We start from the raw sequence: 22865 nt of genomic DNA, 5'->3' as shown, positions 1-22865 counted from the left end.
TTCATTTAACTAGACCGTGGCTTAGAATCTGTGTTCTAAAGGGAATTTGTATCCAAATCATCTTATGAGGTGCCAACTTGTAGTTTCCACAACTCTTTTTATACTGCTTGTTAACTAGAGTACATAATTAAAGAAGAGCTATGTTTTGATAGTCATAAATGCAGAGATTCTGAAACCCTACCACCTATCATGAGGCACTATGTACTGCTTGGTAAATTTATCAAGTTTGAGAATGTACGTGGTTGGTGGCATGGACATGAAGAAGCTACTTGACAGTAATGCTATTTCTTGTTGATATCTGCACCGCAGAGATTTCAAATTGTTTTACATCTCAACCCTGTGCCTGCCTGGTTGATCGTGTGTTCTTCAGAAACTGGTGTATTGAACTGCAACTTTCCTGTTGAGTAGACATTTTGTTATTTAGACTTTTTGTAATGTAACTTGTAGTACTATGAGATGTCATATAGATCTGAATTAAAATTGCATGTGTGTGATTTCATTTCTTCTAGCTGCACCTCCAATGAGTCCAGCTTCTGGTAAAGTCGGTGGAAAAGTTAAATTATCGATCTCCTATAGAAATGGAACCCTGTTCATTATGGTGATGCACATTAAAGATCTGGTGAGTGTAACCATGGCTGTTTTTGAAGTAACGGGCTGCTGTCATGGAAACAAGGTAGAGCTGAACATAGTTTTAACATATTTTACTTGTATGTCCATCTCACCCCTTCCTTGAAGGAGGACTGCATTTAGGGGACTTTCAATAATTACAAGTGTTAGTTACTAAGAGAAGCACTGCCCACACCTATGTCATGCCCCCTAACACAATTACCGGCTTCACCCCTTAAATCCTTCAGAGTGACCACCACAGAGGCAACTAATTACTGGAAAGGCTCTCTGAACTCTCTTCAACAGAATATCACTAACTTTGCTTGGTGTGCCTTGACCTACTGCACACCTTCAAAACCTGTTATCTTTGTAGTTGTACTCTTTGAGCATCCTGTGTCCATGCCAACATTCCTATAATGAAAGGAAACCACATTTATGAATAAAGCCACCCTTTTCTTAGTATCTGCATCTGGGAGACCTATTATGGCCAAAGTGTCAGCTTGTGGAGAGTGTGAGCCACACTAGCATTACTGGGCATACGGCCTAATACGGGATCTTTGTCAAAAATGTCCATGAAGCAAAACACTGGGTTCACATCTGTGATAGACTAGCTTATCATATTTTCCCTGAAGGGCTGTATTTACCTGAATTACAGGTGGTGTATCCCATGCTTTTGCACAGGCCTATATTCAAGTGAGAAACACTTAAAGGCTGTGCACCACACCACAATGAAAAGCTTTAAGTTGTTCTTATTAAATGCCACCATTATCTCTGGCTGGGCCCAATCTACCACCTGAGACATCTTAAGATCTTCTCTGACATAAAGATTTTGAAGTCTGCTTGGTTTGAACTGGCTAGTTTCACCTCTCCAAAAAGGTGTAACTTTACAGTAATGGTCTCGCTCATCCCACTAGAGTTGGTATCCGATACTTTCACGAATGTGTAATTGATGTAAATAGCTGCCCAGTCTGCTTCTGACACTGACATGTCCTTCTGATGAGGGTCTTACAAACAATACATGCCCTTGGTTACATATTGATCAGAAGAACAACTGTTGAAATGGTGTTGAATGTTACCAGGATGGAAGTCAACACACACAGAGATTAGTCTACGATGATTGGAATGTAATACAGCAAGTCTGTGTCCAGCCATGTTTGGTGCTGTGAAAGGCTCTTGAGGAAATTGTTGCCCTTAACATAATGACATCCAGAGTTAGGCTATGGTGAAGACATTTCAAGCATTCATCTCCTTCCACGCTGAGGGATTTAATAAAGGGTCTGACTGTGCATTCACATCTTCGGTCTTAGTTGCTGATGCTCAAGAACAGACTCCCAAATCCCAAAGTCTCTGTGTTTGTAGCTTTGCTTTAATTCAGCCTTGCTGGACTTTTTACTGTGATGCTCGTCCTAATGATGACTGGCTCACTGAGCAGTCCATTGGAGCCTGAAGAGTCCATAGGTTTGTCGGCTACACCAGTCGTTCTAGCAGGTGAATCAGATACTGTGTTCAGTGCTGCCAAAGAATAAGGTATTGTGGGGGGACCAACTTTTGAGAATTTAGGTTAGCAGTTCCCTGGTTCAGTACATCAAGTTGTGGATGAGCCTGAAGATTAGATAATTATCCTCTGAGAGAACAGGTGTTCGGACACTGGTTCTGCACTCCAGTGTAGGCCAGAGGTTAGCCATCTCTCTATAGTGATATCATATGCACAAGACCCTTTAAAAACTTTATAAAGGTCTTTTTGTTGGTCAGTGAGCATGACCTTTCTGATCTCCCATGGTTTCTGAACGACCTGCTTAACAACATAAACATCTTGGAACTAAACATCCTACTCATGGCTGTAATTACAGCTCTTCTCTTTTTGTAAATCACAAGTATTTTGTTTTACGGAAAGGCAACTGCAAGCTTGTCAGCTAGTTATTCATACTTTTGAATTATGAGAATGGTTTCTGTCCACAAACTTAACCTTGAAAGCAGCCCGCTTAGGCTTTTCAGTGTAAGGCATCATGCTGTCAGTATGTTGGTCTATATTCCTTGAGAACAGAACTACATTAAGGGGTTCTTAGCACTCGGTTTCAGATATGAGGATGCTAAATCTGAACTCATTCATTTCAACATCTATTAGGAACGTCCCTTGAATGCATTTTAAATAGGCAGCAAAGTTGCACCCTAAGGGGGCACCCTACATATCAAGTGGGGCAACAGAACCATATATGCCTTCCAGCTTACTTCCATGATAGCATAGTGGTGCAGAATTGAAAGTGACTAAAGTCAGATAGTCATTATGGCACCTCATTGTTCTGACAGGTTTTTAGTGCCCGGATCTCTTATTGGGCATAATAAATCTGTTTCACTGGTTGAATGTGTTGTATTCGCATCAGAGCTGGATCGTTCACCCCCCCCAACCTCTCCCCATCCCATCGGTTCTGATCTCCCACCTTAGAGCCCACATGTGGCCATTTTCTTTAAAAGCAAACGTATATTATTGAAGCAGTCAGGTGTCTTTACAGCATTAGTGCAAGTAGCTAAGGTTTTCACCACTCCGCCTTCTCCAAAATGATAAGACTTTATTTTATTTTCCTCTGGACCAGTTTTGGCATCCATGTACTTTCCTGTGAAATTTATTTGGCCTGTTGTGGGGCCTAAAGAAATTCTGACATGTAGAATGATGTTACTAAGTTGCATTATAAGAGTTCTCTGCATCCTTCTGCCAGATGCCCCCCCCCCACCCCAACACTTAGTTAATTAGCTCCATCTGGCAGCCCTTTAAAGCACTTGGAAACTAGCATTCGCCAGCTGGTGTCTTGGAAAAGTGTCTTTTTTGGTTGCTATAACTTCCACCACAGTGGTCGTAAAGAGACACACCCTACCTTCTTTTGTCAGAAACTTTAATTCTTTGTTAATTTGAAGTTTGTCTTCTTTTTATTTTCCCGAGATTTTGTCTTGAGATTCTCTCTGAATCCCTGAAAAAACACTCATTTGTGGAGCGAGCTCTGGTGGTCTTCCACCCTAGGCCCCCGCCTACCCCTAAAACAGAAGGTTAAAAACTGTGGCGTGTGAATAGATGCAGCACTGACCTTCCAGCCTCAAACCAAGGCGGTAGCAGGAGTCTGCTTTGGGCTCCTCCGTGGTTTCAAACCCTTGCTAGGTTTTTTTATGCAAATACCCGTCAGGTTATTATTCAGGCCACTGTATTATCTAGGCTGGATTATGCTAGCTCTCTGCATCTAAGGGCTAATAGAGCAGAGATACAATGGAACCAAAGGATACAGAATGTGGCCGCCCGGTTACTTTTTGGTCTACCCAGGACCTGTTCCACCTCTGACTTCATTGGGTCCCGGTGTAAAAACAAATCCATTTTAAAACTCTGTGTATCTCCCATATAATCTTGAATGCCCAATCCCCTTATCTCCTAGCGGATCTTCTCATACCCTACACTCCCACCCACCATCTGCATTTGCCGGATCAGCACCTGGCGTCCGTCACACGGGTCAAGAGAGCCAGGACTGCAGGATGTTCCCTCGGAGCTCTTGCCCCCAAACTCTGGAACTCCCTTCCGGTGAGCATTAGAAGCATTCCAAACATGTGGCATTCCGTAAGGTCATAAACGCCTATCTTTTCCCTAAATGATCTACTGCTCCGCCTATTTGGCCCTTCCACCTTCTCTGTCTGAGACTAGCGCTGGGATGCCCCTTGGCTGGGGCAGCCATGCCCTCTACAAATACTATAACATAACAATTCTTGAATGGTAGAATACTTCAATTTATGTGTGAGCTTACTGGGCACGTTTTCAAATATTCAGATTCGAAAACAGTTTAACAAGAAAACTACCACTATAAGAAATCTGGAACCTGCCCAATCCCCTCATGCACAGCAGTGAGTCAATCTGCCAGTTTGTTTTTTCACTCTGTGAATAAGAAACCCAAACAATGCTGCTTTTTGCAAAGGCTATTTTTCGTTCATCTGTTATGTTTTTTTTTCTTGCGGGCTTTGCCTTTGCTTGATGTCTTTTGGGCATTTAGTTTACTTTTGTCCTCATCTCCATGGTAGGAGCTATCTTTTGTTGGCAATTGATAAAGTATTTCTCTTTTCACCCTTTTCCCACTCCCCTATGCCTGCTATGTTTTTTTACAAATGTTGGAGACCTTGGCAAGCACAGTGAAGTAGCCACTTTAACCCGACACTGAAATAGCTAAGTCTGACTCTCTTATGCTCTTCTCCTCTCTCCTCCATCATAATGAGTTTGATTTCTTTACCAGGATCTTCCATTCACATGCAAAATATCCAAGTTGTGGTGGACTACATGAAATTGTTTGGCGGCCTCCAACAACCTTTGTAAGGAATTCAAGGGCCCCTGATGTCTGATTCACTGTTTTCCTTCCTGTACGTCCTATGTAGCATCTTCCAAGCACTATATATTGGGCTACCGGAAAAGTTGCTAGGCAAACTAAAAGTTGTGATGAATGATGCAGCCAGGTTGATCTTCAAGCTCCTCAGATGCGCATGGGCCACTCCTCTGCTGCAAAAAACTTCACTGGCTCCCGGTCAAACGGAAAGCTAGATTCAAGGGCCTCTGTATCGCCCCAAGGCCCTGTATGGACAAGCCCCAAGATACATCACAGAGCGACTGGGGAAATACGTCCCCGGCCGCACCTTTTGGTCACCCGTGGAAGGCCAGCTAGCCTTCCCATGGTTTAACCACTCGACTGAAGGAGGGCGAGCCTTCACTGTCCTCATCCCGCAACTTTAGAATAAGTTGCCTGGCCACCTCCGGTTAGAAAAAGCCCTTCTCCCTTTCAAGAAGAAACTGAAGACCCTCCTCTTCACAGAGGCTTGGCAATAACGCAGACTGATCAGGGGCTAATATTCACTCTTGGGCGATATGGCTACTCTCTCTCAGCGCTTAGAGACCTGCCGGTACTAAGCGCTCTTCAAATCGCAATTAACATGTTCTGCCAAACCCTTGGGGGTAGTTCTATCCTAAGAACAAAATATGTGATGGAATGTTTTGACCCATCTCTTCTACTTGGCTGGGAATACCCCTTGGCAGTATTTGACAAGTTAGCTTCTCTGTCTCTTGTTGAAGTATACAAAGCCATTGAACCTTGCCTATAAAGAACATTCACTCACATTTCAATTGTGTCTGTGCTACGGCAAGGGTTTTGGCTCCCTCTGCCTCATGTCCACCCTTTCACTCCTTGCCTCCATCCAGTAATGATGCACTCTTCCCACACCTCCCGCTTCCTCAAAATTTCACGCACTCTGCTAATCTTATGTACTAGAAATTAGTAAGAAAGTCTACTCACTTTACATTTGTTGGGGGGCGGGGAAGAGTGCACATGTTCATACAAATCATGTCCTCTAAGGCATAGAGGCCAGATGTATCAAACACTGGTTGCAATTTGCAACCAGTATTTTTGCAGTCAGTACAGTATTTTGCAAACCAACCTTTGTACTAATAGGTCAATACGAACAATACAGATTCCTAGTGAAATTGACCTACCCCATGAATATTAATGAAGTAGGTTGCAATTTGCAACCAACTTACAATCATCAGAGGAATGGTAGTTTGCTTGGGTTTGCATACCACCATGTCTGTGTTACTTTTGATGGCAAAACATTAATATATACCATTCAGATGTTGTATTTGGAAGGGATGCCCTAAACACGCCCCTTCCAAATACCAAATCAGTCAGCAAACCCAAATTGAGATTCAGTAACAATGTACAAAATCTCTATTTGTGCTTTCACCATACCAAAAGACATTTGTGCGATCACAAACTGCCTGATTCTGCGAATGAATCAATTTGCGACTGCAAATGGCCTTTGTACATCTAGCCCTAGGTCCATGCTTGGTGGTTGCCCCTAGATAAGGGTCAATCCAGGATCCAGACATCTCTAACTTTGCATTCCGCAAAGGGGAAGGTCTCTGGCCTGTGGATAACCGATCCGTTGTCTCATGTACAAAAGTCCCTTCACCTGATATTCCAGAGTTGAAGATTGTTAAGTATGAGGGGTTTTCTTCCATCAGTGCATAAAAGGGTTGTTCACAGATACTCATTATTCATATACTATCTTTTATTAATGAGAAACAAGCCTTGGGCATATCAGTAACTACGAATGAATTACTGAGGTGACTTGTAATTCAAATTCTGTCCACTTCTTCCTCCAATCTTTAAAGTATCCATCTTCTATGTCTATACATCCATGGCTTATATGATAAGTGGAGAGCAAAGAAACTGCAGTAATAAAACGCTAATTATTGTGTTGGCAGATGAGGCACAGGCATGGCCGGGGTTGCCCTTGCCTCCTAAATTTGAAACACTAAACTTTGTTTGTGAAAGTACTCTGATTCACTCCCGTTCTTGCAGAGATGTCCTTTTGGTGTTTAGGAAGTGGCAGTATAGGATTAAAAGTGTCACTAAAGGATCTGGAAGCGGTGGGCAGACTATAGGGAGTTGACATTGGATCCCCCTGTGGAACAAGAGGAAGATATATAGGTGGTGGGTGCCGTACGGGCCTGTGAATTGTGTCATGCCTATCACACTACGACCGAGCACCGAAGGTTTTCTATACACACGTGCACGGGGTTAGGGAGGGATTAGGGGTGGGTAGTAGGGTAGTTGGGTAATGGGAGTTGGTGGGGGTAGGGGTGGGGGAGGGGGTTACTTTTCTTGGTTTTACTCCTATTCTTGATTGGACATTGTTCTTACGATGTAAACTGTACCAAGATACTTGGTGGTGATCTCCTGATTGTGGGGAGCCACGTCTCTTATTCTGCTCAAATCAATCAATAAAATTTGTTGTTAAAAAAAAAAGTGTCACTAAAGAAATGCACTAAGGCTGTTTATTTTACAGGTCACCGAAGATGGCGCTGATCCAAATCCATATGTGAAAACCTATCTACTTCCAGATCCACACAAAACTTCCAAGCGTAAAACCAAAATTTCACGTAAAACTAGCAATCCAACTTTCAATGAAATGGTGAGTATTGCTGCCAGCATTTACATGCCTGTGATCTGCACCTCTATTTAAAGGCAGGCTATTGCGCAGATTTTTAGGATACATTATCTTCAGTGGGTTATTAATGATAGTTCACCAATCTAGATGGAAATTCTGGAACAGTGTGCCAAAACTAAGAATATTTGAGAGCCCTATCATCATATGATATTATGGTCATTTAACTATGTACACTGTGTTAGACCTTTCAGCCTTATGGTGGTCTTCTTGCAAAGATTTTGGTTTTACCCTCCACTTTGCTGAAATTTGATTTTGTTGGGGTTAGGTCTCTGTGCAATTTACCCCTGTTGACCAGTGTTTTTAGCTCTCTCCCTTAACAATTATAAAATTAGCTTACACCTGATTGACATATTTATTTACTAATAAGTCCCTTGTAGAGCGGTATACCATAAACCCATGGCATGTCCTGTAAATTAAATGCTACTAGTAGGCCTGCAGCAGTTATTGTGCCATCCACTTAAGTGACCCCTTAAAACTTGTCCCAGGCCCGAACCATGTGGCAGGGGGCATCGTAATTAAAAGGTTGGAGATGTACTTTTAAGTTTTACATGATCTGGTAATGAATAACTCCAAATTGCCGTTTTCACTACCGTGAGGCCTACCTCTCTCACAAGAGACTATTGGGTTGCCCATTACATTTTTTGTTTTGATAATCAATTTTATTGAGTATGTAAAAAACAAGCAAAATTCACTGGTAGCAGCTCATCAATCAGCCTAAACAATAGATCTAGAACAGTAAAAAATACGGGTAGGGTCAGACTAAACCAGTCCAGCAGCACCTCATACAGAACGGGTGCAGCATTACGTGGTACAGAAGAGCAACAGAAAGTCATGGCGGTAGCATATTGAACCATTTCCCCCACACTTTGTGGAATAACTCCGGGCACCCTCGGGCTTCAAATGGGGCCTCCTCCTGTGTCCCGTACCAGTCCACCCCCTTCCTCCACCCCCCCACAGTTGGCTCTGTGGTCCGTGACCAATGCAACGCTATGTCTCTCTTGGCCACCGCCGTCCTCAAGAGCCGTTAGTCCATCCAGGATCCATCTAAGCCAGCAAAGACCCCCAACAGCATCCTAAGAGGATCATGTGGGACCACCCATCCCAGGGCCTGTGTGAGCTCCCGCTCCACCCCCCCAGATCCCCCCCCCAAGATTAACATTATCCATGGGCAGAGCCACACCATGTGATAAAAATCAGCAGAAGCTATGCCGCATCTCAGGCAGTCCGAGGACGGACGTAGGCAGGCTTGGAATAACCGCTCTGGGGTGAGGTATGCCGCGTGGAGATAATAGATCTGCACCAGGCGCAGCCTAGAGGACGAGGTCAGGGTTCTGGGCGCCATAAGGGCATCCCTCCAATCCACCTCCTCCAGGGGGCCCACCCAACCCTCCCAGCGGGCACGAAGCCGATCCACGGAAGCAGGCCCATTATTCACTAGGGTACGGTAGATGCGGGACACTCCACCCCTGCCCAGATTACCCATCATCACCTGGGCTTCTAGCGGACTAAATTCTGGAAGGGAGACAGGTGAGGGGAGGTGCGTGTGGAGGGCGTGTCGTAGTTGCAGGTAGCGAAAGTGCTGGGCGTGAGAAAGGGCATGGCGTTGTCGTAGGTCTGCAAATGTGTGAACATGGTCCCCAATCCAGACATCCCCGAAGCACCGAGATTCCAATCAGATCCCAGCATTGAAATCCTTCCAGGGACGAGACCTCCCGGAGCCAGGTTCCATGCCAGAGCGGTGTCTGCCGGGTGAGTTTACGATCCCACCCTACATGTCGCAGGGCGGTGCGCCAGGCCAGGAGTACCGTTCTGGTGATCGGGGCCGTTGTCCTCGGCACCGGACTGCCGTAGAGGAGTGCTTGAACCTGCCGGAAGTCCATCGCGTCAAGCTCCACCCGGTATGCTGGGTCGGAGCAGCCGCCCGCGTACCAGCCGTGGTTAACTATGAGTTTAGTGGCAAGGTAATAAAGGTGGAGGTGGGTCACCCCCATGCCTCCGTCAAAGGGGGGAATACGACTGTGTGCGAGGGATATACGCGGTCGCCTACCTCCCCAAAGAAAGCGGGACAGGGCCCCGTCTCGTTCACAGAACCAGGAGCGCGGGTAAAGGAAGCGGGGGAGGACCATCATTTTGAAGAGTGCAGCGGGACCAGCGTGGACTTGGCCGCATTGAGACGGAGCCCGGAGACCTCCTCAAAGGCCGAGAGGACCTGCAAACACCTGGGGCCTGAACTCGCTGGATCCGCCAGGTAGAGAAGCATGTCGTCTGCGTAAAGGGCTATTGTGTCCACATGGCGCACGTTCCAGGTCCAACACCGAATGAGGGGATCCTGACGGATAAGCGTCGCCAGGGGCTCCATCGCTAACGCAAACAGGAGTGGCGAAAGGGGGCACCCCTGTTCCGTGCCCCTGCAGATCGGGAAGGCCTCGGAGAGCTCTCCATTAATAGGCACCCGAGCTCGGGGATTGGTGCAAAGGACCTTGATGAGACGGCGAAACAGGGGGCCGAAGCCCATCACCTCCAACACGTCCTGAAGGTAATCCCAGTTCACCATGTCGAAGGCCTTTTCGAAGTCGAGGAATAGGAGGGCCAGGTATGGGGTCAGGCACGCACGGTGAGCCATGCCAGGTGGAGGCGACGAATGCAGTGATGGGTACCCCTAGCCGGCATGAACCCGCATTGGTCGGGGTGAACCAACTCCTGCAGGAGAGGCCGGAGCCGCTGGGCCAATATTGTGGCGAAGAGCTTGATCTCTGTGTTGATCAGCGAGATCGGGCGGTAGTCGGCACAGCTCAGGGAAGGCGGCTGAGTTTTCAGAATGACCACTATCGTGGCCAGGTCTGACTCAGGGGGGGTGAGGGGGGGGGGGGGAGGAGCCGGTCTCCGCCACGTGTCGGAAAAAGCCTAGCAGTCGGGGTGCCAGGATGTCGCAAAAGGCAACGTAGTATTCCTGCAGGTACCCGTCGGGGCCCGGCGTCCTCCCTGGGTGAACCTCCTACAGGGTGAAGGGCCGGTCCATGGCCTCCGCAGTGTCCGGAGGGAGAGAGGGCAGCCGGGCGCCGGCCCCGTCCAGCAGGGCGGTCAGGGGCGTGTCTGAGGGTCGGGCAGCGTAGAGGCGCGTGTAGAAGTGTCTGGACGCTCGGACCTCCGGAATGATGCGGGTGATTTTGGGATAGGAGTCCAAATTATGGAGGAGCTTACCGTTCTTGTCCCCCCACCCGTACACTCGCGCCACCGACGAGCGCCACAGCAACTTGGCGGAGTCCAGCGAGATCCGACTGATCTCCTCTCGCACTACTGCCAGTTGTCGGGAGGGGTCTGGGCGCCCAGCAAGGGTATGTGCCGCCTCCAGCTGCGCGGCCCGGGACTCCAGGTGCGCAAGCTGGGCCATCTGGTCCGAGCATTTCGCGTGAACCAACCCCCTAGCCACTCCGCGGATCACTGCCTTGCTCGCCTCCCACAGAGTCCCCGGGGAGGGGACCGAATCCTCGTTGGTAGAGAAGTAGTGGCTGAGTTCCTGACCAAGGGACTCCACCAGGACAGAGTCCTGCAGGAACCAGGTGTTGAGACGCCAGACCGCTCGTGGAAGACCCGAGCCGGAGGGAGACAGGGGAGTGGTCGGACAATCCCCTAGGCAGGATAGTGGCGCCAGAGACCAGAGGACAGTCCGCGGCCGGTAGCAGGAGGAGGTCGATACGGGAGTGGGTATGGTGGGAGGCTGACGTATGGGTGTACTGACTCGTGCGGGGGTTATAGACCCGCCACACATCACAGAGTCCCAGAGCTGAGGCCCAGTCCGACAGAGCACTAGCGGAGGAGATACGGGCCATGGATGGAGTCCCGGTGGTGTCACATTGAGGCTGCATGATGGCGTTAAAGTCTCCGCCAACCACCGTAAGACCCTGCGGGAGGGAGGAGACGACTTGAGTAAAATGCCGAAGTGTCGGGGATAGGAGAGTGGGGGGGATGGAGAGACTCAGGAGGTTTAGGGGGCATCCCTCCACAACACCCGATATCACTACATATCGACCCTGCGGATCGGTTTCAGCCGCGGTCAAGCTGAAGGGGAGGCCCTTCCGAAGTAAGACTGTCACTCCTCTGGACTCTCGCGTGAAGCCGGAGTGCCAAACTGACGCAAAGCCGTAGCGGGCTAAGAAGTTACACTGTGTGCCTAAGAGGTGCATCTCCTGGAGGAGGAGGACATCCGCCGCATGGCGATGAGCTGCTCGGAGGATGGCTGTGCGTTTAATGCGATCGAGGAGGCCATTGACGTTCCAGGAGAGGATGTGAAGGGGTCTAGTGAGTGTGTACGCCATCAGGGAGGAAGAGATGGGGGGGGCGGGGGAACGCCGGGGAGTGCACCCCAGGAGGTAAGGGCCAACATCCCCGTGCAGGGCCCGAGGGGAAGCATCGGGGTCAGTGAGCGGACTAGCAGTGTGGGAGACCCAAGGGAAGAGGTAGTGGGGGGGTGGCTGCTCGCAGCCAACCCCGGTGGCGGCCGAAAACAACAAAGTAGGGGACACCAAGAGCTACGTAGCAAGTGTGGACCCACCCGCAGTATATTGCCAAGAAAGAGAGCTGCAACCAGCCACCCATAGGTAGCACCAACAAAAGCCCATGAACGGCCAAGCAGAACAGAACCAAAGAGCAGCCCGTAGGCAGCTAAGACTAACAAACCAACGGGAGCCAACGGACTCCCCACCCACCCACACCCCCCACCCTACACTTCAAAACAGGAAGCATCTGTCGCCCCAATCCCCAACCTAACAATTACCCCACTAAGGTGAGGCGCTAAACTAAAACGGTTAGCAGGGAGCAAGAGTAGCAGGCAAGCGCTTAATTAAGGAGGACCGCCCTCCATCTTATAGGATGAGTACCTACAGCTATACACAAAAGAACCATGAGCGTGAAGTCAACTTAATACAGCATACTCCGTCCTGCAAGGAATATAAAAGTGGGAAGGCGGCCGCTGAGGGCTCCTCCCCAGGAGCTGAGTGGAGCCCCACACTACCAGTCAGAATGGGTCCAGCGTGTCGGGCCCAGCCGAGGAAGACCAGGCGTCCAGATTGTCGAGTTGATCACCCTCTCTCTTCCCCAACAGATCCGTGGATTAAGGGGCTTCAGGACAGGTCCGAATCCGATCGTGCCTTGCGTAGGCCGGCATCTGGTTTAGGGACACGCCCCAGGTCAATCAAGGAGGAGGCCAAGGTGGGGGAGGAGCAGGACCGCGTCCCTGGAGAGTGGGAGGCCCCTCCCTGAAGGCTGCCCCGCCTGCGAAACCTGGTCCGACGCCATTGCATCTTGGGTGCCTCGCGGCTCGATGGCTGCCTCCAGGCAGGGGAGCGAGTCGCCCCGGGCAGGAGGGGGCTCTCCTCCGTCAGCCAGGTCCACGCCGCCTGGGGAGTGTCGAAGAAAAAGGTCCTGTCTTGGAAGAAGTCCTTCAGCCGAGCTGGAAAAAGGAGGCCGTAGTGGAGCCCAAGGGCCCGGAGCTTTTGCTTGACCCCATCATAGGATCCGGCGGTGAGATTGGACTTCTTTGGAGTAGTCTGGGAAGATCATTATCCTGGAATTTTGGAAGAGCAATGGGCCCAAGTCCCTGGCGGCCCCCAGGATGGTGTCTCGATCCCGGAAGTTGAAAATCCGAAGGATAATGGTACGGGCACCAGGGGGCGGCTTAGGAGCGAGTGACCGGTGGGCCCTCTCCACTGCGAACCAGGGGGAAAGCCTCTCAGCGGGCAACCATGAGCGGATCCAGGTTTCAAGGAAGGTGGCGGTGCGGCCCTGCTCCACTCCCTCCGGAAAGCCCAGGAGGCGCAAATTGTTCCGTCACGCCCTGTTTTCAGCATCCTCCGCCTGGCTGTGGAGCTCCGACGTCAGTGTTTGAAGGCGGGCCACTTGCGTTTTGAGGGTGCCCAGATCATCCTCCACCGTGGAGATACGGGAGTCCGTTGCTGTTATCCGCGTCGTGGCGTTTCTGAGGTCCTGTCGAAGGAGGGCCACATCCACCTTTACCTCCCCAATCTTACTTTCGACCGAGGCTTGGGATTCACTTATCGCCTGGAGGATGGTGGAGAGATCTCCCTCGGCGGCTCCCTGCGCAGGCGGAGGGCTGGCACCAGAGTCTGGGTCCGGTCTGATGAAGCGATCCATCTTCATCTGGGTCGAGGGGACCGGGGTCTGGGTGTTGCGGTTCCCACCCATGGCTCCGCCTTATTACATTTAATAGGTGCCAAACTTTGATTGAGAACATGTAAACATTTCATGATTGGTGTTTGAGAAATTGTAATTAAAAAAACCTTTTCAATGGTAACATTGAATTTTAAGTTGTTACTTTGAACATGTCACATTTAGAAAGTTGGCATTTTCCTGCCCTAACCATTTGGTGCATGCAGCCTGTTTCTGGTTGTATTGACTTGGTGTAGTTGGCAGTTGAACCTTGTTTAGTCCTCTCATCCAGCCACACAGTAGAGGTATTAAATGTGCTTGATGGGCTATCAGCTGGCAGGATGGGGGATGGAGCTTGGCATAGCCCCATTTTCAACTGAATAGACTGTTCTCTGACTTTTCACCCTGGCATTGTTCATGCAGACTGCCTGGAGCCAGGGCAGGGCAAGCTGGAAACTTCAAGCACTTTAAGGGGAATTCTCTAGAAACGTCCACTTCAAAGAAGTCATCAGGTATAAAAATAGCACCCTTAGACCCACTCTTTATTTCACTTTCTGGACCTGTGGAAGCACTCTGAGGACTGCCTAGTGTGTACTCCACAAGACCGCATTGCTGCACTTGGTAGGACTGCTTTGCTGCCTGGAGCCGGCTTTGGGCTTCCAAAGCCCTGCCATGCTGCTTGAGCCCTGTTCGATTGCTTGAACCAAGAACTACAAGAGTGACTTCAAGGGCTAGTTAGCTGGCCTCCTGGTCAGAGCCTCAGGGTTCAGAAAAGGCCCTGACCGTCTTGAACTAACATCAGAATTCAGCTTGAGTGAGTCCTGAGCCACCCTCCCACCCCCAATTGGTGCCCGTTCAGTCCTGGACCCTTGGTGGTGATGCTAAAGGTGCCCAGAAAACTCAAAACTTGGGACTTAAAAAAATGTTTGGCTAAACCTTCCCCTGTGATCCAAGGGAAGATCTGGACCAGCCTGCTCGTCTATCCGCCCATGGTGAATCGCCGGTCAGCTTAACTTCACGGGAGCTCCCGCTACATTATTCTCTGCAGCATTAAATCCTATTCAGCGGTCCTAAGCTGAAGGGGTATCCAGCCTTGTTGAACTCTCATCGGCTACAGCCTCTAGCCTCGTCCTGCTGGAGATTTTCAACTTCCAAAAAAGTGACGAAATCTGAACATAGAAATCTTCACTGCAACTTTGTCCAGTGGCTGTCCGACAACAACACTTTCTCCTAGATAAGCGCCTGCTGCCTTGCCCCACTGAACACCTGCCTTCTCAGAGACATTTTTGCCTACATTTCCTCGAAGTCCGAGGGTAAGCGCCAATGGGGCCCAATCCACTTTTTGTATCAGACTCGCACTTGGGCATATTTTCTTTTTACTTTGACCTGGTCTTGCTGGACTAGATGTCTGCCGTTGGCGCTTTGATCTTTTAGGTGCTAGTTTTTACTTTAAACTTTACAAATTCAGAACTCAAGTTCTACTGATTGTATTTCTGTTGTTTAGTGTCAAATACTTTATTCAAATGTACTCTATTTTTTCTAAATGGGTGTCATTTTTTTTTGTTGCGTTTTCACTTTTGTTTGTGGGTTTGTATGCTGCATAAATACTTTGCACATTGCCTCTAAGTTAAGCCTGACTGCTTTTACACCAAGCTACCAGATTTTTTTGGTTCACCCTGACAGGAATTGTGGCTGTTGCTTCAACAGGGTTAACACCCTATTCAACCAACAACCCAATTTCTTAAATACTGTATATCAATAAAGCACTTTCCAACTTCTGGCTGTTTTAGTTCCTCTGATGTATATATCTTGCCACAACTTCCTAATCTTTAGAAATATCCACAAACATCAGACTGGATCTGGAAAAACATTAAAGTTCTCAGATGGACGCTGGGACAAATTCCAAGATGAGTTCTACGATGTAAAATAATGTTTTTATTTATGAAGCTGTATAATTGTTTCTACCTGTTATGATGTAAGGGCTCCATGAGCAAACATTACTGCTCATGTTAGAGCTGTCTTGGGAGGGTCCTTTTTCTACTTGCTGCTTTCTCTTCCAATGTCAGGATTTAAAACAAATCTATGAATAAGAAGTCTGTGTCAGACCCCACTGGCACAGGGTGCACTCCATGTGGCGCTGGTGTCTGAGGGCCAACTAAGATATTTCTTCCACAGGAATTTGCCTAAATTTGCACCATAAAGCTGTGAGGGATGGACAAGGTGGTATGACTCCACTGTCCAGGTATGAAAGCTAGATCATACTCCCAAACCACTCGTCTGTTTTAGAACTTTTATTTCTTTTGTAGAGGATGCTTCCCATAACGTGAAAAAAGCATTATAATAAGAGGTTGGTATTAGAATCTTCATCCTCTTTGAGGCATCGGTTTTGTTTGGCCTCAAGAATATAGCACCCTAGTTATTCCCTATTGCATCAGAGGTCATTTTCAGAACATCATCCATTCTAAAAAGGATTTGATGTGTACCTTTTTCCTACCCCTCTTTTTACTGTACACTGGGTTAGGCTTTCAGGGTGGCAGTGTTTAAGGTTTTTCAAGGCCTAGGAGCAACTGGTCCTTTTCTAATGGGATCGTTTTATTAGATGCCAACACCCTCTGTCTCTGCTTTGCTAAAAGCAAGCCTAAGGCTCGGACTACAAAGGCCACAACTTATCTGTAATCAGCCCTCAAAGTTCTTACAGAATTAATTAAAGAAACCAAGGAGTTGCTTCAAGTTGTCTTGGATGGGGAGGAGCCAGCCATCCACTTGCAAGTTTCCTAGATGCGAAAGTGTGGCTCTTTTTTTCTCCTATATTTATGGACATGAGTGTGAGGATATTTACTTCATTATTGCTTTGAGGGTAAGCTCGAGGACGATGATTTAGAGGTCACAAACATCTATTGATTCTCATTTCACTTCTGCTGATGCACAGGTCAGTGAGCTGGACTTTCCCCTCAGATGTCTTGCACAGCTGTACTGCTCCCTTAGCGCAGTGCTCTTGCTTCATTACAGTGATTAATAGCCCTGCTGTATCTCAGAAATTTGTTTTTCCTCCACAGTATTTAATATCACTCACGTAATGGAAGTTCCAGCAAATGTAGATCATAAATCGTACTTTATTCTTATTTCAAGCCCCTGGTGGGCTGTACATGGCCATACTGAAGAAGTCCTCCTGCATTATATGGAGGTTCAGCACCTTGTCTGAATGACACCTTTTTTTACAACTTTATTTAATGTTTTAAGACCAGTGTTTATGAGGAATTCAGAGTGCCTCGGTAAAAAAAATAAGAAACTTAAAATAATAAGAATACGTATTAGTCAATACATAGCACTAGTTGTTTGTCCGCACAGTTTTTTCAAACCAAAGCATCCTATCCGGACTAGTAGATGTTAGTCTTTCCATAGTGTAGATTTTCAAGACTGCCACATTTTAATAGTGGGCAAATCAGGTGCCTTCCACACAATTGTTCTAGCAGCCAGTAGCAATTGTGAAATAAGTCCACCAGCAGATGAATTAATAGGGTATACTTAATCTTCATCAGCGGCACCCAACAACACAATCAGAGGATCCATTTCCAAACAAATGCTTGGAACAGTTGACCAACAGTTGACCTATTTACAACATAAAAGAATAGAAAATATCCTAACTTTGCATCTATGGATCCTAGGCAATACCATAAAGATCAACTAGTCAAGAATAGTTGTATAAACTTTTGGATCCTAGGCAATACCATAAGGATCAACTAGTCAAGAATAGTTGCATAAACTTTTCTCCTGCTGTCACTGATTCCTTACTGCATCAGGAAAATGTTTGACACAGTACAAGGTGACCAATTATTATAGGCTCCTACCTGGCTTTACTGCCTGGACTCAGTGTGCCAAGCCCTTTTTTGGCTATTTGGGGTAGTTCACGGTTACTTCTCCATAACCTTTACTCCATATGAGGTATCCATGCCACGTTTGCTTCTGTTTTTTCCAACATCCTTGTGATACCAGAGGTACCCAGGGTTTGTGGATTCTCCTGGAAGGTGACTGAGAAAATAGCCGAAATACAGCAACATTTGGTGTTTTTGTTTTTTTTTTATAGGAAAAAAGTGCTGCACAAAAAAGCTTGTTTTTTCCCTAAAATGACTTCAATGAAACGTTTACTGTGCTAGTGTCACCAATTTCTCGGCTTTCAGGAACATGCAGAGCTGAATCAAAAAACTTGTTTTTCCACAGTTATGGCATTTTACAAAGGGGTAACCCATTTTCCTAGTTTTGTGCTTTTAACCCTTCTTCCAGTTTGTGATAGAAACCAGGGTGGAACCCATAGGTGATCTGGGAAAGCTATAGATTTCTGAAAAGTAGACAACAAATTTAAATTCAGCAAGGAGGTGTTTATGTAGATCCCTCAAGATTTTACCAAAGAGACTAACTGTTAAAATAAAAAAAATATTGAAACGAATCAGGAAAAAACAGGCATTTGTTAGAATGTTTTTTCTTTTTTTAACAAATTTTATTCGGTTGTTCCATTGAATTTTGGGCTGCAGCCCTACAAAGAAAGACCTGTAGGCGGCCCTCCTGAGTGTGAAACTCGGGAAGGGTCTCTAAGGCATGAATAAAGGGGGTCAAAGCATGGCGTAATTGGAGGTATTTGTAAAATTGTGTCCTATGTAGTTGGAACTCTACCTGAAATTGTTGAAAGGATTGTAGGATAGTACCCTGCATCACATCACCCAGGGTCGATATCCTCACCAAGTCTCAACCGAAGAATCCCTCCAGAGCCGCCACCGGGTGGAAGTAGGTGCCTTGCCACAATGGAGTTGTTTGGGTTAGGGTCCCGCACCATCCCATCTGTTGGACCGTGTTTCGCCAAAGCTGTATCACTACTCTACTCGCCCGGGGTGAAAAAATCTAGGTGCTTGTGGCTGTGGAGGAGCTGGAGAAGGGGAGCCCTATCCATTGCCGCATGTTCTATTGCAAAAGCCAGGTCGGTTGGGGAGTTATACCACCATTCATTTATTATTAGTATATGAGAAGCCACATAATATGCATATATATCTGCTGCTGCAATACCCCCACAGTATGTAGACTGTGCGCAGGTGTGGAGTGCAAACCTGATCGCCCTCCATTCCAGAGAAATTAATTTTGGATGGTATTTACCTGCGCAAAGCAGGATCGCGGAATTTTGTAGGGGAAGTTTTTATTCGGGGCAGACAAACCATCTTAAAAATGTCCGATTGCCCATACAGTGACAGTGGAAGGGAAGACCATATCGTTGTTTCAGTATTTAGACACTTGATCAATGGATTAATAGTATTTGCCCATGAGATCTTCAGGCATGGCGTTCGGAAGATACCCAGATACTTAAAACCATCCATCGCGTGCCCAGGAGACTCGTCCCTGGTTGCCGCATACTGGAAAAAGCACGGATTTCGCAGGGTTGGGTTGTAGGCCGGTAGTTTCCCCAAACACTCTAAGGATTTGTAGGATGCAGGCCCCGAGAACCATGGGTCCGTCATGAAGAAAAGGATGTAATCTGCGTATAACGCGATGTGGTTCTATCTCGACTGAGACCAGTCAAATCCACGGAGCACTGGGTCGCTCCGAACCCACGCCACCAAAGGTTCCACTGCTATGGCAAACAACAGTGGGGATAGGGAGCAGCCCTGGCTAGCGCCCCTGTGAATATGGAAGGGGTCTGAGTGATGTCCGGCTATACGAACAGACACCGTTAAGTTAGTGTAGAGCAAGAGGACATAGGCTATGAAGCGAGGCCAAAGATTTACAGCTTTAAGTAATTAAAAGAGATAAACCCAGCTGAGCGAATCAAAGGCTTTGTCTATGTCGACTAATAGTATAGCTGGCGGACGTCCCACGCTGGGGTCGCCACTATGGCATTATGTACTCTTTGTATGTTGTGGCGAGAAGCTCGCTGAGGCATAAAGCCCGATTGGTCTGGGTGGATTAGGTCTGAGACACATGTACGTAGGCGATCAGCCAGGACCTTCCCTAATTGTTTAGGTTCATAGTTGAAGAGAGAAATAGGATGGTGTGGGGAAGGGTCCTCCGGAGGGCGCCCCTGTTTAAGAAATAAGACGATTTCCGCATTGGTGCCAATCTTGGGGAAATATATTTTAAATATCTTGCATGGCTGCCAATAAGTGAGGACCCAGCAGGTGCATGTTCGGCTGCAGGAACTCCATAGGGAATCCATTGGGTCCAGGGGCCCGCCCCGGGCGTAGAGCATGTAAGGCCGCGGTCAGCTCGTCTAAGGTGATAAGTGCTTCTATTTGATGACGCATGTGGTCTGTGAGCTTCCTAGGTTGGATATCCACCAGAAATTCTGCTATTTGGGCCTCTGAAATCTGCTTGGGATGTTCGTATAGTGAGGAGAAATGCCGTGCAAATTCCCGGGCCACCCCCTCCGGCGACGAGCACAAGAGTCAGCATCACGAATGGTGGGGACGACGGCTGGGGATTTGCCAGCTTGGCAGAGCCTGTGGTGCATTTTACTCGATTTATCTCCCCATTGGTAGATCCGATGTTGCGATGCTTCCCAAATCTCCTTCGCTGCCCCCATTAGATATGGCTGTATTGCTTGTTGCACTTGCAGCAAGTCGCGCCGTAGAGTGGGCCTGGGGTCCTAGTTAAGCTGTGATGCCAGGGACGCCTGGCATTACTCTAGGTCAATGATATAGTTCTGTTTGGATAGATGCACAGCTATTAAGTTTAGTCACTTACTCTAGGTCAGCCAGTTGCTCTTGTCGTGCGTGCTTTTCTTTGGTGCGGTAGCTAATTTTGGCCCCACGTATGGTGAGTTTTAAGGCCTTCGAAGCGATGCCCTGGGACGGTGCGGGGGTAACATTGACGTCTAAATATTCGGATATCGCTGCATTCAACATGTCTTGGTAATCTGGGATTCGAAGGTGCCAAGGGGACATCCGCCATCGAAAGGGGGGTTTACGAGAGCAAGTATGGAATTTAAGAGTAATTGGGGAATGATCAGTGAGCCCTCGGGGGAGGTGGGCGACTTGTGAGAACCTGTGGAGAAATGTGCGATGTGTGAAAAAACAATCAATTTGGGATTGTAAACTGTGGACTGCAGACATAAATGTGTAGTGTAAGTTCTGTAGGGTTGTACTCCCACCAGATGTCCGCCCAGCCTTAGGTGGACACCAATGAGTGCAGTTTAGAAGGACCCACTGGTGGTTGACGGTCAGTGCTACGCTGTCTGTCTACTGGCCCCATAATGTCATTCCAGTCACCACCTTGGAGGGTCTAGCCCTCCGGCAGTTCCCCTACCAAACCCTAGAAATCTTGTCGATGAAGGTCTCCCCTAGCGGCGGGGGAGCATAAATACTACCTATGGTGACATGCTCATCATACAGTGTGCCTGTGACGAAAGCGAATCTGCCCCCCGGATCTACCCAGTGGTCTATGTGCTGGAATGGGACTCTGTGATGTATCAGAATGGCCACTCCCGTGACCCCCTGGTGAATCCTGGGTGGTATATATAATGGCATCCAAATCGAGCCAGACAAGGGGTTTTAGTACCTAGGAGATGGGTTTCTTGTAGTAGAATGTCGGCCCCATACCTTTTGGTCTGATGTAACACAGCATGATGGAACCGGAGCCGGATGGACTTTCGCCAACGCCGGAGGGTATTTTGGTTCCCCATTTCAATCCTGTTGTTCCCTATGGGCCAGAAGGTGGTGATGAGGATTGGGAGGGGTCACTTGACCCTTTAACAAACCAGCTTGAAGAGCCGGACTGGAGAGAGAGGACCTGGGTGATGCCAGTGGTCTGGATATTTCCCCAGACCTTGGCATGCTTTCTCCCCTTACCGTGGCTACAGAGGAGGAAGCGTCTTACACTGTGGTGGTGCAAAGGGCAGCTGAGGCCCTGGACCCCCTTCAGTAACAGTCAGGACTAATCTCCTGACGGAGGTGCTTCAACCAGCGGTAACCTCCTCTGAACCCCTTTTTGCCTTTCAACAACGCCCTCACTGACGTCCTTCTGGGCACCTGGTCCAAGCCCAGTACAGGGGCTCCTGTGAAACGGACTTTTGCCCACCGCCCAATTCTGGGTGGCCCAGTTTTCCTCACCCAACACCCTTTCCCCGAGAGCTTTGTGGTCCAAGCCTCCTCTTCTAAGGGTGCATTCCCTTCTGCTCCCCCAGACAGGGAATCCAAGAAGATGGATCATGTTGGTAAGCGCATGTTCTCTTCCTCCAGAGCATGTTCTCTTTCTCAAGCGCATGTTCTCTTCCTTAAGCTTAACACTGCGGTCTGTGAATACCGAGCACCTCTTTGGCCGATACTCCCATACCATCTGGGATACAGTCGTGCAGGTGCTGCCTCAGTGCCCGGAGTAGGCCCGGGCCATTCTCTTCCAGGCAATGGCATATGGGAGAGACTCGGCCAAATTCACAATAGGATGTGGAATGGATACCACCGACTCACTAGGCAGGACGATTGCTACGTCGGTAGCCTTCGATGCTACGCCTGGTTGAGGACGTCTGGCTTTTCGGGGGATGTCCAGTCAATTTCTGGTCATGCCCTTTGATGGCCGTTGCCTTTGTGGTGAGAAGGCAGACTCGGCGCTGGAGCACTTTAAGGATTCTCAAGCTAAGGCCAGAACCTTGGGCCTTGCAGCATCATCCCGTCTACCTCAGTCTGCTTTTCGCCCCTTTCTTGGCAACGGTAGGGGCATCCCACCACATCCGGTCCAGTCGAGCCACCGGTTCATGCAAGCTGCCCAGCCTCTGCGTAGCTGTGGACGTGGGACCCAGTGACGCGGGTCTGGGAGCCAGTGGGCTGGCCAGTCCACCCTCCCCCCCCCCTCCTGCAGTAGCCTCCATGCCTTCTTAGTCTGACTTTTCAGGGTCACCAGTGGGCAGCAATATTCGCCATCACCTCCCCCACTTCAATCTATCATGTCGGACAGGTGGGTTTTGCAAATAGTCCAAAAGGGCTACTATCTCCCCTTTGAGACTACCGCTCCCTCCAGCCACTGTCATTCGATCACATGTTGGAGGATCATTTGGCGCTTCATCGCCAGCAAGTCTCAGCTCCCTTGGCCAAGGGAACTAT

At 48.3% G+C, this 22865-nt stretch overlaps 1 protein-coding gene across 2 annotated transcripts in view; it reads left to right on the top strand.

Annotated features, from left to right (window-relative positions):
• PIK3C2A (phosphatidylinositol-4-phosphate 3-kinase catalytic subunit type 2 alpha) overlaps window positions 1-22865 on the top strand; it is a 1158716-nt gene that overhangs the window by 1104669 nt on the left and 31182 nt on the right. For both annotated transcript variants that reach the window (XM_078681042.1, XM_078681043.1), the window contains 2 exons: window positions 510-619; window positions 7465-7590. In XM_078681042.1, the coding sequence (XP_078537168.1) occupies window positions 510-619; window positions 7465-7590 (236 nt within the window). The remainder of the gene's footprint in view (window positions 1-509; window positions 620-7464; window positions 7591-22865) is intronic.

The sequence above is a fragment of the Lissotriton helveticus genome, chromosome 3_1, assembly GCF_964261635.1.
Source record: "Lissotriton helveticus chromosome 3_1, aLisHel1.1, whole genome shotgun sequence".
Classification (NCBI taxonomy): Eukaryota; Metazoa; Chordata; class Amphibia; order Caudata; family Salamandridae; genus Lissotriton; species Lissotriton helveticus.
This window is presented reverse-complemented; position numbering and strand designations above follow the sequence as displayed.